General features: G+C 48.4%; 2 protein-coding genes across 3 annotated transcripts in view; both read right to left on the bottom strand.

Moving 5' to 3' along the window:
• SPDEF (SAM pointed domain containing ETS transcription factor) overlaps nt 1–3,696 on the bottom strand; it is a 39,038-nt gene extending 35,342 nt beyond the window's left edge. The window contains exons 1-2 of the mRNA XM_006202094.4: nt 3,564–3,696; nt 89–182 (exon numbers count right to left, since the gene is read on the bottom strand). The gene's annotated coding sequence lies outside the window, so the exon portion shown is untranslated. The remainder of the gene's footprint in view (nt 1–88; nt 183–3,563) is intronic.
• A 6,524-nt stretch (nt 3,697–10,220) lies between these two features.
• ILRUN (inflammation and lipid regulator with UBA-like and NBR1-like domains) overlaps nt 10,221–17,482 on the bottom strand; it is an 89,568-nt gene continuing 82,306 nt past the window's right edge. For both annotated transcript variants that reach the window (XM_072945218.1, XM_072945219.1), the window contains exon 5: nt 10,221–10,439. In XM_072945218.1, the coding sequence (XP_072801319.1) occupies nt 10,404–10,439 (36 nt within the window). In that variant the 3' untranslated portion in view covers nt 10,221–10,403. The remainder of the gene's footprint in view (nt 10,440–17,482) is intronic.

Raw genomic sequence — 17,482 nt, 5'->3', positions numbered from 1 at the left:
AGAGAGCTTCCAGTCTGGCCACTGCTTAGTCTGTGGGTCTGAGCCTCAGTTTTCTCAGCTCTTAAATGGGAATAACAATGGTACTTACCTTAACAGGACATTGGCTTCTCTTGTGTGGGCCGTTGATTGGGAAAGCACACACAGGAGGCTGCTGGGGTGCTGGACATGTTCTAGATCTTGACCTGGACGACGGTTATACAATGCGTGGTTAAAAAGAGTTCATCAAGCTAAACCCATAAGTTTCCTTTTTCTTACTGCATGTAAAGTACATTATTAACATAGAAAAAATAGTACTCACTTCAGAAGGTGGTTGTGAGGATGGAATAGAAAGAACTTTAAATGTCTGACTTATAGGGGAAAACCAGTAAAAAAATCAACTATTATTAAGTATGAACGCGTGCATATGGGTGTGAACTTTTCTGTGGGCACATACTGGTGTGAGATTACATGACCCCAAGGGTGAGGTGGTGTGTCAGTGTATGGACTAAGGTCATGAGTTGGCACCTGTGTCAGTAGATGGATGCCTGAGTGTTGTGTGAACACAGGTTCCTGTGCATGTGCGTGGTGCACAGAACTCAACATGTATGTTGAATTTCACACTGAATGTGTGCATGCATGTGCAGCTATGCAGATGGCTCTGTTTCTCTGAACCTGTGTGTTCCACACAGGACAAAGCCTGAATGCTGAGCCAATGGTGCTGGGACTCAGCTGTGCTCCTCACACCAGGTGAGGTGGGGGTCGTTTGGCAGAGAGCCTGCTCCCCAACACCCACTCCATCCCGAGGGAGGGAGGTGGCAATGGAAGGCCTGGCTAACAGCTCTTAGCACCCATTCCCTTCCCACAGTTGTAACTTCTTAAAGATGCAAATTCCTCTTCACTCCATGCAAACAAGTCCCCAGAATCAATGCTGTCTCCCCTCCGGGCCAACCACCACCACCGTGATTGGACCCCACTGGACCACCCCCAGCCGAGCCAGGCTGCCTGGCTTAGGGATCAGAGTCAGCTGGAGTTGTTTCCTGTTTCTCAACCACTGATTCTTTCTCTTCCCTGGGGGACCCTGGCTCTCCCTGCTGGCTCAGGTGTCCTGGAGAGAGCCTCAGATGAGTGTGGCTCAAACTGGCTGTGGGACTCATGAAGGCAGTGCTCCCTCCAGATGGGCTCTCAGGCTGTTCCTGGTCTCATGTATGGGGATGCTCTGAATGGTCACTGTCCCCAACCCAAGGCACTGGATGGAGAGAGGCCTGGCTCTCTCAGATCCTCCTGTGTGGCATATTTACCATGGGCTTCACTCAAGAACCCTGACCCTACTCATTCCCCACCAGTGCGCAATTCTCCCATCTCCTAGGTCCTGTCTCCCCAACAGGGACATATGTCTTTGTCAGCCCTGGATGACCCATATCAGGGGGACTGGTAGGGGCTCAACAGACAGCCCTCCTGACCCACCTTGGTAACAACTCCCCCAAACTCACCAGCTCTATGTGGGCACCCCCCTCCCCAAGGCTCCTGGTTAAAGTGTGCTCAACTATCAGGAAGCCAGGATGTGTGGGAAGAGAGAGGTAAGTGACGGCAACAGCGTGAAAGCAAGAGCTGGAGGTGCTCCAAGGATTGGGGAGCCATGTGACACCAGTAATTACATGCCATGAGGATGGGATGTGTATGTCACTGTGGTGCCCACCTGTGGCCTGGCCTGCATCCCTGGCCCTGGTACTGATATGGGCCCTTGAAGGCACCTGGAAGCAAATGTGTTAGCCCCAATGCTCCGCCCTCGGAAGTGGTAATCCATAGTGGCCAAACCAGTTCCCAGGCATAGGTTTCTGGGCTGTCTTTCTCAATCTCGAGCACACTTGTGACTCCCCTACCCCTCTTAGGGGCCCCTGCCACTGTCTGGGGTCTGGGCTGGGCAGCGTCCACCTCCAGAAATCAGGCCAGTCCGGCACAGGACAGTCTCTCCTAGTCTCTCTCACACATTTGTTCATTTCTTTACTGAACAAGCCTACTGTATGCAGTCACTGAGGACAGCCCCTCCCGCTAGAGTCTCTTCTTAGAGGAAATTAGACTCTCTTCCAGAATGTCTACCCCAAACCAAGAAATACGCACAAAGCAAGGAATCACTGGAAATAAGGGCTGTGGTCCAGGGATAGACTCCTGAGCAGACTACAGATATTTTGGACTCTGCTTCCCAAATGCCCAGTGTCCCAGTCCTCTCTCTGCAGGAGCCCAGACCCCCCCATATCTGGCAGGTCACAAAAATCTAACAATGGTCATCGCGTACTGGACACTCACCAGCATGTATACAATGCTAAACTTTTATGAAGGATTTTAATTCTGATGACACCTCTGGAAAAAGAACTGTCCTTATTTACAGATTGGGATACTGAGCTTCTGAATGGTTAAATAAACTGAGCAGTCACACAGCAGAGAAGCAGTAGAGCTAAGTTCACCTACCTGGAGTGGAGAGCCAGAGGTAACACTTGCCCTGGAGGAGTGGGGATTTGGAAAACACACTGGTAGGAGCAGCCAGGCCAGGGCAGTGTCCATCTTTTCCAGACAAGGCCTGGGCCATGTGGTGCCCTCTGCTGGCCATGGGCCCACCCTGTACCAGCTCTGAGGTGGCCAGCCTACCAGCACCCCTAAGGGACTACTTTTGCCCTCCACACATTCCCCTTCCTACCTACAACATAGCTCAGGGCAGCCACACCCTGCGAAGACATCCTTCACAGCTCAGCCGCAATCCCTCCCTGGCCCTTGCTGTCCGGCTGCCCTCTAGGTGTGGGGGCCTCTGTTGCTCAGAGGCCTCAAGCAGCGACAGCCCAGTCTTTCAGGGATCGTGGGTGTCTTGGCTGCTGACCAGGGCTGCGGGCTTGGTGCCGGTGAGCATGGCCCCACAGGCTCTCTCCTTGGGCCCTCAATCAGATGCAGCCCCCCTCTTCTCTCAGACTTCTCCCCTTCCCCGCAGCCCAGCCGGAGGAATTCCTAGAACTCGGCTCCAGGGCCCTAGACTGTCCTTAAGAGGACAGGACCACAGGAACTATGACCTATTGGGGCTTCGGCTTCACTCCTCCAGGCCCCTGCCTCATGGCTCCTGGGTGGGGGCCACCCCTGGGTGTACCTAGCTTCTTGTTTGCTCCATAAGCGTCTGCAAGAGTGACCAACAGAGAGAGGCTGGGACACAAGGGTCTGGGGACAGAATCAGAACTGCCAGGACAGGAGAGAGGTCAACCACAGCCATGAGTCTGAGTCTGAAGAGGGGTCTTCTTGGTCAGAGAAGATCATCGCAGAGTGAGCTGGGACAACCAGCAGACTTTGAGGGAGTGTGTGACACATGAGGTCAGACCCGCTGGCAGTCCTTTGATGATCTCATCTAGTCCTGAGGCTTTTAATTACATCTAATCGCTGATGGCGCCCACATCACATCCCCTGCCCCAATCTCCCCACTAAACTGCAGACTTGTATATTCACCTGCCAATACATAACAGGCATCTCACACCGAACAGCCCCAAATTCATTCCTGATTTCTACCCCAAGCCTGCTCCTCATGCAGTCATACTTCTTAGGTAACTCACCTGTCTAGTAGATTCTAGCTGTTCAGGTCCCAATTTCAGGAGTTGTCTCATTCAACATCTAACCCATCAGCAAATACTGTTGGCTCAAATTTCAAAATGTTTTGAGCATCTAACCTCTTCTCACCACCTCCACTGACACCACCCAGTAAACACAGATCTATCTCACTGCTTCTGCCCTTGTCCCCCCCCCCAAGTTTATTCTCAACACAGCAGCCAGATGGATCTTTCAAAGGATGTCAGATGTGTCCCTCCCTCCCTGTGCTCACAACCCTTCAGTGACTCCAGTCTGAGTCACATCAAGGGCCCATGTGACCTGAGCCCCCACCTCACCCCTCTCCTCACTTCACCTCTTATTACTCTTCTCGCTCACTGTACAGCAGCCAAGCTCCTGCCTCAGGGCCTTTACACACGCTGTTCTCTCTGCCTGGAATGTTCTTAACCCAGATACCCACAAGGCTTTGTGCACATTAGTAAGGCTTCTCTGACTGCCCTGTGTAAAACAGCAACCCTCTCTGCCTCATTAGCACTCCCTGGCCTTTGCTTTCTCTCCACACCACCTCTCACCTCTTGACACATTACATCTTCTTAATCGTCTGTCTACCTGGACTAGAATGACAGCTCTATAAGGGTAGGGGGTTTTGCCTCTCTGGGTTTCTGCTGTATCTCCAGCACCTAAAATAATGCCTGGCAGGGAAATGATGTCCAATAGATGAATGAGTAAATGCACTGCAAAGGGGCAAGGTCAGCAGAGCTCTCCCCGACTGGGCCAGGGAAGGAACTAGGAGCCCATATTCTCCTACACTTCCCCCTCTAGATTACAGATTCCGGAAGGAATATTCCCCATGGTGGTGCTGATGTCCTTTCAGTGTCTCAAGTACACCATCTTCTCTCCCATCTTCTCACAAGCTGTTTCCTCCATCCCATTCCCATCTCTCCATCCTTCAGGTCCTTAAGTGAAGAGAAGCCCCCCAGATACTCCTGGGCTAAGCTAAGGTTGCTTACTCCATACTCCCAGCCTGCACTCCCATTACCACGGGCGTCGTGACACTTCAGAGTTCCTTTTTCACAAACTGAGCACCACACCAGCCTGCTTCATCTGGACAGTTGGGAGGATTAAATGAGGTCGTTTAATAGGAATTGGTCAGCCAGTATTACCATAATTATAGTGGACATTCAGACATTTGTTGTTTGTGATGGAAAAGCAGCACACTAAAAGTAATATTTAAGCTAGAAATCACAGCCTTGAATAAATCCTGGGAAATGCTAGGGAACCCTGGCCCACATTTTGAACATCACTGTTCTAAATGACTTCAGCTCCTTCAAACTCTAGTGAACCTGGTCAACACAGCCCTGGCTAGATCTGGCTCAGTTTCACAGACCAGGTGGACGAGGGGTTAACCCCTTCAGGCCACCCTTACTATCCTCACGCAAAGGGTGGTCTGAGGAATCTGAGGATCAGCAGCATCCACTCACTTGGGAGCTTGTTAGAAACAGAATCTTGCCCTCTTTCCCAGGATCTTCTACATCAGAATTTCCCTTTTAACACATTCAAGTTTGGGAAGCAATGCCCCAGATCACAGCATCTCAGAACTAAGGGCTAAAAAGGATATTTTTAAAAATCTGTGAGTTCCACCCAAGTCCAAACAACGTCTTCATTTTATAGAGGAGGCATCCGAGACTTACCAGTCACGCTAGCCTGTCAGAGAAGCCATTCTCTGGACACCCTGACTCCCAAATTCACACTTCTCCCTGTCTCAAGCAGTCTCGCCTGCTCCCTGCTCCACTCCCATTTTTGAAATAAAGGCATGAGGGCCCTCTGTGCCTGTTCTCTTGGCCGCCAGACAGGGCTGGACATCAGGTGGTGCCTGGGAAAGTGTCCGGGTCACAGCAAGCAGGTGAGGGAGGGGCCTTCTCAAGAACAGGGTGGGAGGCACCTTGTACAACCTGAGCTGGGGCAGGGAGGTGACTTGAGAGGACCTATTTGCTCTGCAGGGAGGGCTGGGCCCAGACCACTGCAACTGCCTCCACACCCCCCACCCCTAGACAAAAGCTCAGCTGAAAGCCCCCTCCCTGTCACCTAGCCCCCGTGGGAATGGCTCAGGCCAGAAGCCACCATCAAATCTGCTCCTTTCTCCCAGGGCCTGGTAACTTCTTGACAGGTTACAGCCCCAAAGACAAACAGCTTCTGCCAAGCAAATAACTGCAACGGTGGGGATGTTGGGGAAGGCCTGGGAGTGGGTCTGAGCTGCCAGAAGACCCAGGTGACAGGGTGGGGGCCTCTCTTCTGCAGAGGACAAATAACCGTGGGCACTTGGAAGCAAGGAGGATGCAGGTGCACTGTTCGCACCGCGGGCAGAGGCAAGGGTGCTCACACCACAGGGGTTTCTGGGCCAGCCTCCTGGCTCCCTAGCCCTGGGCTCTGTGTCAGGCTATACAGAGACCTTGGGGCTTTGAAGCAGAGACCAGGGTTCTTCTGTGCTGCCTCCTTTGTCTCGTGCAATCTGTGGCCACAGGTTCCCTCACTGAGCTGCCTACAGGAAGATGGCCAGGGAATCCCCTCCCCCAGCTACTGAATCCTGGATCCCTTGGCTCACTGCCAGGGCCACCATCATTTAGAATACAAAGCCATGCCAGCCAGGGTGAAGGCCCAATCTGGGGGTCTGCAATTAAGTGTAATGCCAGCATCTGGGAGCCAATGCCATGGGTCTGAGCAGTAAGACATAAGCAACTCCCTTCCCTCTCTGATTTCACTTTCCCTTCAACACAGAAACGGTGATGATGTGACTAAGGACAAACTTGAGTTCTGAGCTCCTAAGAATGCTACAGACATGAAGGGATGGACCCAGTGAACCCACCATTTGCCATATTTGTCAATTAAGTTTCTTTCATGCTATCTGACCACTGTGTAACCTGCCTTCCTATCTCCTGGCCAAGGTCATAGGACTGTCTCATAAGTACGCAGGGGCAGATTCCAAGTTTGCTTGCCAACTGCCTGGAGTGTGATCCCTACCTGGCTCTCAGGTTCCCAGGCTAGTCCGCAAAAACTTATGTAGTTCATAATCTACCAGAACCACTAAGGGAAACACACAAGGGAAGATGCATTCCCTCTTCTAAATCTAGGATGCCAGGGGCCCAGCTGGGACTTTGAAGGACTGTCCAACTTGGCTTTGTCTGCTTTCCCAGTAGGAAAGATGCCCACAGTGCTTTGCATTCTTCTTGTGCTATTCCTGTACCTGCACAATGTGCCTGACAAACAGTAAATGCCCAAGTGATGCCTGCTGGCTGATCAACATTAACTTGACCAGTACATCCTATGTGCTGGGGACAGAGTAATGCTCCTTAGACACATGGTACCCTGGGGACCTAAAGACCATTGAAGGCAGTTTCACTTTTCTGGCCACTGGAAGCCAGGAAGAGCAGCAGATCCAATTATAACCCTAGGACTGATTTCCCAAACATAAAATGAACGTCAGGGTCTCAGTTTTCCCTTCTGCAAAAGGAGACTGAGAAACCAAAAATCGCATTATCAGAGCCACCCTGGGACCAAGCAGACATACAGGGGCTTCAGGACACAATAAAACTCACTGACACACAAGAAAATAGGGTTGGTTTTTTTTTTGTTTGTTTTTTGGTGTGTGTTAATTTAATCATACAAATATTCATTTATACAGTAAGGAAAAACCTCCTCATCTTCATCTCCTCCCAGGCACCACGAGGCCCCACCACAAACAACCACCCAGCTTGCTTGCTACACACCACTGTCCAGGTGGAGGAAGCAGCAATTGCTGCTCCAGCATTCACCCAAGGATAAAAAAAAAAAGACAAGGCAGGGTGGGGTGGGGAATCAGCTTCCATTTCTGAGCCCTGGCAACCCCACCATCCTCTCCTGCTAGGGCTCAGGTTGAATTTGGGGAGGTGTTTATTCTCATACCCACTTCCCACCTTGGCCACAGCTGTCTTGGTGAGGTTCTCTCCAGGCTGGAAGTGCCTTCGACGGACTTAAGGTTACAGCCAGTCCTTGTTGGGGGAAGAGAAGGCTGTTTCTTGTAGAAAAATGCCCCGAATTCAACTGCCCCCAAGGCAAAAAGAAATAAAGGCATGCACGCGTGCACACAGATCCACACATACCTCACTCCATGCACACGGGCCTGAGCCCCTCTACCTCCCCCACTGGGCTCAGGTCCTTAAGGATGCTGCTTGTGTCACCTCATGGGTACCAGACACTGGAAGTCCTGCCCAGGGGCAGCCTGCCATTTGATGAGGAGCCTAAGAGGAACTGAGACCACTGAGGCTGAGAGGGTAGCCTATGCTGCCCAACTCAGCAGGGGAGAGGAGGGGCTCGAGGAGTTGCTCAGAACCTAAACCAATGGGAGGAGGCAGGATCAAGGGTACTGACAGCCTCCAGGTCCTGGGGGAACCACAGACTCCTTCCGCTCCTACTCCATGGCTTGCGCTTGCTCTGGCCTCAGCAAGGAGCTCACCTCTCCAAAGACGTGTACAGAAATGGTTTGTCTTTGGGAGGGAAGCTAACGTGCTTGGGCCAATTACCTTGCTGGGTGAAGCTGCCTACAAGCAAGAGGAGAAGAGGATTCCCCTGGCAGGGCCAGACCCACTGATGGTGACCTATGAAGTCACTGCTGAATCATGGCAGGCAGCCCCTCCTGGGAAGGGGAAGGGGCGCCTAGTGTGGGGCAGATGAGGAAGCCAGGAAACCAGGAAACCAGGGGATGGAAAGCTTCCCACGATCCCACCAGGGCAGCTGAAGATGTGACGCTCTGAGGCTATCTAGTGAGGAAAACGGCTGGGCATGTGTAGGCTCCAGGGTGGTGGTGTCCAGGAGGTTGGCACCAACAGTAGCAGAAGTCTGGGCCTAACAGGGCCCCCAGACAAAAAGCTATCGTGAGCCCCTGCTTGGGCTTGGGGTGGCCTGGGCACCTGGCAGGGACTCCCATCTGCTCTGCTCGGGAATGGGGTACTCTTTGTGTGCATAGAAAGTAGGTGCTCCGCTGTGAGCCCGAGTCCAGCCCCAGCTGCACTGCTCTCTCAGCAGGCTGGCTCCACCCTCCCTCAGGACCTCTCCAGTGGACCAATGTTTATTCCCCCTTTCAATTTTTTGGGAGGTGGGAAGGCAAAGGGGGAATTTCATACAAACTTTTCTCTCACAATCAAGCTTTAAAAAAACAACAGTCTCAGAAGAGGATGAGGAGGAACAAACAACACACATTTTTTTCTCAGACACCCAGAAAGAGAGACAGGCAGGCAGACCCTCACCCACACCCAGGCTGTATGACCCACTGCAGCCGCTCATCGACCTGGTCTCCCTGCTGGTCTCACACCCCCAGGATGGGTGGGGGTGTGGGAACAGGCAGGCAACTCTGCACCCACACCTAGACCCATATCCCTGGCTATCAACCAACCAAGACTCGAGGGAAGGAGGGGTAAGAAGAGAAGAGGGACTTTGCATATTCTTGTATCTTTGGCAGACAGCTGTTCTAGCCTGGTTCAAACTTTCCATGGAGATATCCACATCTCAAACTGCTTGGAATCCACAGGATGCCAGTGGGGCCACCTGTCCAAGTGAGCAGCCAGCTAATCAGCCTGTGCTCTGGCAGGGCTGCCCTTTGCCCACCACCTCCCAATAACCAAGCATCCTGCTCAGGGCTGGGGACCTTTCAGTTCCATCAAAATGTGGTAGCTATGGCCCTTCCCCATGGCAAATTCCCCATCTGGGGCTATATTTTCATACCTTAACAGCTCAGCTTCCACTAACAGGCTGTGAAACCACCACAAAGGACAACTGGAGGGGAACACAGGGAAAGGAGCTGTGTGACAACAGAGAAGCATGGGAAACCTTCACATTTGCCTGCTGCACAATCGCTGGTGAGCTGCACCAACACCCGTGTGTGTGTGCACGTGGCACACGCACATATGCAGCACAGAGGCACTGTTCCCAGAGTGAATGGGGGCCACTGTGTACAAAGAATCAAGAAGAGCAGTAAGCGTGATGGCATTTCTCTCTGCCAAGAGAAACATGGAAGGAAAGCAATTTGAATTGTTACAAGTGTGTGCAGAAGGACACCTCTCAGCCTCAGAAACTCCCACGTCACCCGAGATCTGTCCTCAAGGCTTCCTCCGCTGGCCACACAGGGAAGTTTGGTCTTCAGAGAGGTTCTGATGGTAACAAGCCACAGGGTTGACGAATACAAATGTCAAAGGTGTAAATCAACAGAAGATTAACGAGAAAAGAAGAGGAAAAGGGTGATAACTCATTGGCTGATGCCATGAAAAACAAATGGGGTCAGAGACTTGTGGAGTCATGTGGCACTGACCCGCAGAGTCCCCAAACATGCCACGCCAGCTTCCAACCTGAATCGCTTCCAGAGCAAGCAGCTATTCTATAAAGAGTATGTTATCCCTTATCTAAAAAAAATAAAAGTGGGAAAGAGGGGAGAAAATTAACATGTGCTCAAAACTACAACCTGTCTGTAGGCAAAATAATTTTTGTTTAAAAAGATGGCTTTTTTCCCCCATTTTAAACTTTTTTTTTCCTTCTCGAGTGACCTAATGACTTGCTAGACTGACACTTAATAAACAAAACCCAAAGTGGCTGCACGGATTTCTTCTTGGTAGCCTCAACACCATTCCTGCGAATCAGCATTCACACATGCATACTGAGTTTACTCAAAACTAGTCTGTTCTGTGTCTTCCTCTTCTTCCAGGATGGGGGGTCAGAGGCAGGGGTCCACGCGATGTGGTCTGCAATCCAGAGGAACCCCTTGCCCTCCCCCCCAAAGTCAAGCCTTCTGTCTTTTGTAAATTTTTCTTCTTGCTGACACCCGTTTAAGACTGGCCGAAGGGATAAGGCCCGTGGAGCCCCTGGAAGAGAGTGAACACAGTCAGTGATGGTAGACACAGGCAGGTACAATTTGACAACCAAACCAAGTAAAAGAATTAGTCATTCCCAGTGAGCCAGAAGGAAGCCCAAGGGCACAGACAAGGCCTGCGGGTTGTTCTTGCCATGCAAAATCTCAAGAAGCCAAGTATCAGCACATTTCAAGTTGCTAAGTGTTCTCACTCAATCACACCATCCAAGAGAGAGGTGGCTAGGGGACAGACTTCTCGTCTTTCAGATGCTAGATCAACTGGTGCCAACCTTCCTCCACCCAGGTCACAAAGCCTTCCTTCCTTTTTGACAATATCTCAACCTCTCTGCTAAAGATCCTTGGATACCACTTTCTACACTTTATCCTCAGGTGTAGGCTACTGCTGGCTGATGACAATTACTTCAACAACAAAAACACTGCAGCCACTGTCCACCTAGTTACAGGCAGGATAGCAGGGGCTTTGTGTACATTGTCTTTAATCCTCATCCCCAAAGCCAAGTGAGTATTATTACATCCATTTGGCTGATGCCCATCTGACTGCAGAGATTAAGAGATTTGTTCAAAGTCACATGGGTAGTAAAAGGCAAAGATTCAAACTCAGGACTGATCTTTGTTCTCTCCACATTGCTTCTCCCTTGCCATATGATGATAAGGTTTATTCCAAATTCCCAAAGGCATTTTCTATGCTGCTTGGCTGCTGGAGAAGGCTTCATAGTCTCACTTTTCCCTTTTGTTAAGAATGAGACACTAAGATGTGCCCACACCAAAAGCAGCTTCATGAACTTGCTAGAGGATGTCCTGTGCCTCCCTCCACCTTCACCCCACTCCACCTTGGACAGTGCTTCTTGAAAAGACCCAGGAGAGCAAAGCTAACTGGTAACCACTCTCACTAAGGTCCTACACCCCAAACTGGCCCAGATACAGCAGGACCTTTGGATCAAAGGGGTCAAATGGGCATGGAGAGGAGGTGCCACAGCCATACCATGACAATCGACCAGAGGGGTTTCCCGATGCTTGACAACTATGTCAAGAATCCTGAATCTAGGCACAATTGGGGTGAGGAGGCACAAGAATGACTGAGATGACATTTTCCATTAGTTTGATGGGATGTGGGCAGTCAGAATTTGATTTTCTTAAAAGAATGACACATTTCTTTGAAAAGGAATACAAGTGCTTCGTTGCAGGGTTGCCAGTGATTAAAATCCCTTATCAGTATGACTTTATTTTGTTTGTTGTCATCCCCTTAGCACCTAGCATGGTACCTGTCCCTTAGTAGATACCCAATAAGTATTTGTTGAATTAATAACTAAAAGAGGACAGGTATTTTTCAGACTACTACCTGGAGTGTCAGACCCCTTTAAGTCAAAGAATACTGGCCCTTCCAACCCAAGTTTTTAAACAGCTGCTTAGGTCTGGGGATACAGTGTCTGAGTCATGCCATCCATTTGGTCACCGTCTCCCAGGTCCCAGGAGAGGCTGGGCTCTCTGGAAGTGCTTGCTAGAGATGCACAACCTCATGGTTTCTACTGCGGTGGGATGCAGCTCATGCAGAACTGAGACAAAGAGACCTGGGTTCTGCTCCCAGCTCTGTACTAGCTCACCAAGTGACCTTGGGTAAGGTCCCCTCCTCTCAGGATCTCAGGTTGTTCCTTAAATTTTTCCAGATTTAAGGTTCTAGGCATTGACACAAAGTACCTAGCCAAGGAGGCTAAAAAAACAGTATTATAAGAAAAAATGTTCTCTGTTCATGCTTATAATGCCAGAAGTCAAAGCTGCCAAGAATAGGGACCATGAGATCAAACTTTCCAGTTTTTTCAGTGGAAAGCACTGAAATTGCTTTTGCTTTTTTTCCCTCTCTCCATATAAAGCCTCAAAAGACCAGAAGTTATGTCTAGCTGCTTGGTGGAATTATTGAACACAAAAACCCTGAAGAGGTGAATTCGGGGGATGGGCAACATTGATAAGAGCATCAACTATGTGCCATGTGCTTGCTGCTATAGCACTTTAACATGTTCTCTTTAATTTTCATGAAGATAAATTAAGACAAGTACAATCTCCAAGTTCTGAGAGGTGAGGTAACCTGATCAAGGGCACAGAGCTGGTAAGCAGAGCAGGGGTGATTAAAATGCCATATGCCTGCCAGCCCCTGAGTCAATCATGTCTCCAGCAGGCAAGCTAAGGCTATAACCACCTTGGTAGTCATAGCACCCACCCATTCAACCAAGTGCTAGAGGAGCAAAAAACTCTTAGAATCCATTTGGGGGGCCTGGTTGGAGGGTCACAGACCCCAGAGGTAAAAATTAAAGCAGCTTGTAACAAGCTGCTCTCAGTGCTTCCCAGCAACATTCATTCATCCAGAAAAATTCAAGGAAGGCAATAAAGGCTGTGATTCCTGTAAGATTTAGAACCAATACAATGCTTAAAGGTCTCTGTGCAGGAAAAAATGCTCAGAGAAAAGAAAACCCGAAGAACAAACAGCATTTGTTTTCTGTGAACTATTCGTTCCTTCACTCTAAATTTAACTGCTTTCCAGACCAAAGCTCCACATATTCACACTGGCTCTTACAAAGCAAGCCCTTGCCTTGTGACTTGTGTGGAATGCTTGGAGAACAGACTTCATGACTTTGCCAAGGAGCTGTTGTGCATGCCCATTTTACAGATAAACTAAATGGGTCCTATGCCATTGGCAGAAAAATACAGCAGACGTGGGCATTTTCAGATTTCCACATGAATGCCCTGGCCCTCAGACCACTCAGTATGGCATGGTATGGTATGTATTTTTTTTAGTTTTAAGAAACCCCTTTTTTTTTCTTTAATGGATGTCCCGGGGATTGAACCCAGGATCTTGCGCATGCTAAGCATGCACTCTACCACTGAGCTATAACCTCCCGCTAGTAAGGTATTTAGCTAGCTTAGATTAAGAGCTATCATTGGTCCCCTATTTACTGACTGAGATTCTATGCCTTTTGGAAAGAAAAATGCTACCTAATTCCCTTTCATCCAGAGAATGGCATTACTGAAGCTGTTTATGTTTAATTGGTACAGAAAGTTGGCTTAAGGAACAAACTCTATCTTCTTTCCCCCCAAATTAACTACCATCACTTCAAGGAAGGGAGAGGGAGCCAATTGTATTTCAAAACTACTTTACCACTGAGACTTCCCATGTGCAGGATTATAGGTGTCACAAGCAGATCTAGGACACAGGCAACACAACATCAGTTATAGAGGAAAAGCCTGGTGGAGACTCCAAGAACAGCTTGTCCAGGGTGTCCCATGGCAGAAGGCCAAGCAGGAAGTGCCTTTCCTAAGAGTGGGATGGAGGTACATTTGAAGCAAGATGCCCATCCACATTTCAGGTTCCACTGGAGTTCTAAGACCAGGTGTAACAGGTTCTGGTGGCTAATGTCTCCAACTCCAACCTAAAAGTAGGGTTTGGCAATACAGATAATGTTCACTCTCTTCTGGTGCCTAGCAACTCTTCAACTTTTACCAGTAGGGAAGCAAACGCCAAATATTTTAATTAACCTGGCATCACTGACATCTCTCCTATAATAGTTGTACTACTAATAAGGAAAACAGATCAAGGGATGAATGCATCAGATGGTACTAGAGTCCTGAATTAAACTCTGACAAGCGAAAACTGATGCCATGAAAACATGATTACAAAACTCAGTGACGCTGATGCAGCAGGCTAACCTCCTTTTTATGAGGAATCACCTCTCACTATATAGGGACTAGCAGCAAGGATAGATCTGTCCATACTAATAGAAGGTATGAATAATCAAACCCAGAAAAGAACTCTATCTGACTCCAGGTCCAAAGACCAGTTCCCCAGGGCCCACCCAACTTGCACAGAAATGGGTTTTCAAAGGCTCCATTTCTTGGGAGTAGTCCCGCCTCTGCTAGGGGACAGGAAAGCATTCCTGGCAAAGGAGAGACAGCCTTTAGGTCCACATGGGTTCAGGTATTGCCTGTTTGCCTCAGTCTTCCCTAAGTTTTTCACTGAAGAGCTGTTAACGGCTGCGAGCCCTGGGACCTAAGTTCTACTTGGCTACAGGAAAGGTGAGCCCTCTTAAAGCACAGAAGCTCCATACTCACCAACTGAGAGAGAGGGGCCTCCCTGCGGGTAGGTGTCTAGGAAAGAGCCCTTGGCCTCAAGCCAGCTGAATGATTACAGTAATTGGGGCAGGTCCTGAACTGCACTTCCACAATGGAATAACTACTGTGAGCCATAATTTGGCTAATTTTCCAAAAATATTTTTTAAAGAGAACACATATAGACTTAAAAGACAACCTCAGTTTCATTCATCACAATGTCCTGAAAGGATAATTTGAGATCTAGTACTTGTGGTCCTATGCTCAAAGCAAAACTAGAAATAAGAACTATTTGTTGTTTAAAAATAGTTTATAGTTGCCCCTGTGGAATAGCAGAGTCACTCCCAGTCAGTGATTTGGTTATCACTGATCTTATGTGAGTGGACACCTGTAACACCTTAAAGTTCTTCCTAAAATTATACAGAAATCAAAATAACTTTTCCAAAAGGGAGTACTGAAAAACAGGAAACTAGTTCTGTTTCAGCTAGAATACTTTTAAAAGTTTACTCATCAATGTTCAACAGTAGGGGCAGTGCTATCAGAAAAGCAAGCTACTCTTTATACGATGGTAAAACCTGTTTCTGCCAATTATTTGTGCCTTGCACACAGTTAAGACTCAGATATCAGTAAAATGAATGAATGAACTGTGAAATACTCTGCACTGCTGAGCCATCTCTCTTTAACCTCCCTGGGGAGGGGTGGGGGAAAGAAGGCCGAAATTCCTAATGAAATAAGGATGTCTTAGGAGGAGGGCTTTTTGGGTAACTCTATATGAAAGCTGTTGTTTAGATAAAGCATCACAACATGAAAGCTTTCACAAACCTATCTTTATTTTGCCTTTGTGATTTGATTTAAATAAATAAAAAGGTTCAGGCTAATAAAAAGACAGGAGCATTTGCTGCATGGCTGTGAAATAACGTGCTCTCCGGGTGTATACTGATGGCAGCATCAGATAATACCACCAGGGCCGCCCTCCTGCTCACTTCCTGGGCCAGTCCTGGCCAGTGCTTTACCCGACTAGTGCTCCTTTTGTGTCACTTATGTACACTGAATGCAAACACAGAAGAATACAGGGTTTAGTACTAAGCTCTGTCATGATCCTGTACTGCAAACATGGTGTGGTGAGGCCCTGCTCATGGGGCTGGCTTGGTTGGTAAGGGCCAGAGATTGACCAAGCCCTGATCAAGCCTATTAGCCTCTCATTAATTAGAAATGAAGTTTGTACTGGAGTAATGTACAGGGTAAGGGGGGCTCTTCTCTCAGGAGTACTCAAAGCAGGGCTCATCCCTTAATAGATGGTGACTGTTCAAGGAGGCTTGCTGGTGGTAGAGTAGGGCCATATCAGCATGATGGGAACTTCTGCAGGTGCTAGAACACTGGTGTTCAAACTACCTTCATGTGACAGTCCTCAAAATTTCAAAGATGTATTTGATGTTTTGGCTGAGGACATGTATGAGAACCAGCCAAAGAAAAGCAAATAAACATACTTTTATGCATGATGTCTAATCATGGGGCAGGCTCAGTTCACAGCCTTCTGAGTGTGCCAAAACTGTGCTTAAAAGCTTGATTCAGTTATAAGTGTGCTGAACAGTTTTTAAAAAGCCCTATCAAAGCATTTTTTACACTTACCTCTATAACAGTTTTCCTGTTGCTCTTAACTAACTTCTATAGTCCTGCTGGACCTTCTCATGTGTCCATCCCTCCTCCCTCCACCGATCATCCAATCCTTCATCATACAGCCCTCATTCTTCCTCCTGCCATCATCCACCTTTCCACCTTCCCTCCCTTCTTCCTCTGTCATTCATCCTCTAGTCCATCCAAAGCTCCCCGTGGCCAAAGGCAACTCCCAGAGCCTTCACCTACCCCATGACAAATCAAGAATACCACCATGAAGAAGAAAACTCAAACATAATTGTGAATGAAAACATATTTAAAGTTCTACAAGGAGATGAAAGACACTGGCTGAATTCTACTTCCCCTTTCAGTAAAGACTTCAGAGAAAGCTATTTGCTATTTGAAATTCTAGCCCCCAAAATCTTGTTAATAGGAAGTGTGCTAGAATTCAGGTGGGATGCTGGCAGACAGAGCTCTGTCATGGCCATTTCTTAGGGCAGAGGAGATTCCTAGAAAGGAAGAAAGAACTGCTAAGAGTCTCACTGGGGAAGATAGCTAAAAGTTTATCCAAGTTCCTAGCCACATGTCCTTTGGTGCTACACTGTAGGAGTCCTGCTGAGGCTGCTGGTCCCACTTCTTCTCAGGATTTCCATTCCAGCTCCTATACCGTTTCCTTACATGCCATCGTCTTCCCCCATCTCTCTTACAATTAATTCACAGAATAGCCTCCCCTGCATCCCCCCAAATGTCTGGCTGATTCAGGGAGAATAAATTGTTTTTCCCTGGTCCCCATTCAGCCATGTTTGTTTTCATCCTACCACTCCCCTGCTCAAAAGCATTGTTGGTACTCTATTTCCTTTCACATTAAAGGTGAACTCTCCTGTGCTTCGCTTTCAAAGGCTCCAAAATTCACCCCACCCTCTAAATACACCTCACTCACCACACTCAGGCTGGCGAGGGTCCTGTAAACACACCCTGCCTGTGAATGCCTCTGGGCCTTCCTGCATGTGGTTCCTCTTCCCTCCAATTCAGTTTGAATCTATCATTCACCAACATATCACTTTCCTGGCTACTTCAAATCTCACTGCTTTCTCCTTCCTTCAAACTCATATGAGCACTTAAAAATCAGCTGGAACTCAACATACTATTTCTTTACTGGCTCTCATTTCTTCCTATGAGCTAGTCACATCTGTGTAATCAGATGGTAAATTCTTTGAAGATAAGGATTAACACAGGCTGTGAGCAACTTAGAAGGCCTCTCCTTCTGACTAAATAATATCAAAGCCCTCTCTGTCAAAGCAGTTTTAACTTGCCCTTGGGTGGTAA

The sequence above is a fragment of the Vicugna pacos genome, chromosome 20 (genome assembly GCF_048564905.1).
Source record: "Vicugna pacos chromosome 20, VicPac4, whole genome shotgun sequence".
Classification (NCBI taxonomy): Eukaryota; Metazoa; Chordata; class Mammalia; order Artiodactyla; family Camelidae; genus Vicugna; species Vicugna pacos.
The sequence above is the reverse complement of the archived record's forward strand: the minus strand, read 5'-3'. Positions and strand labels throughout refer to the sequence as shown.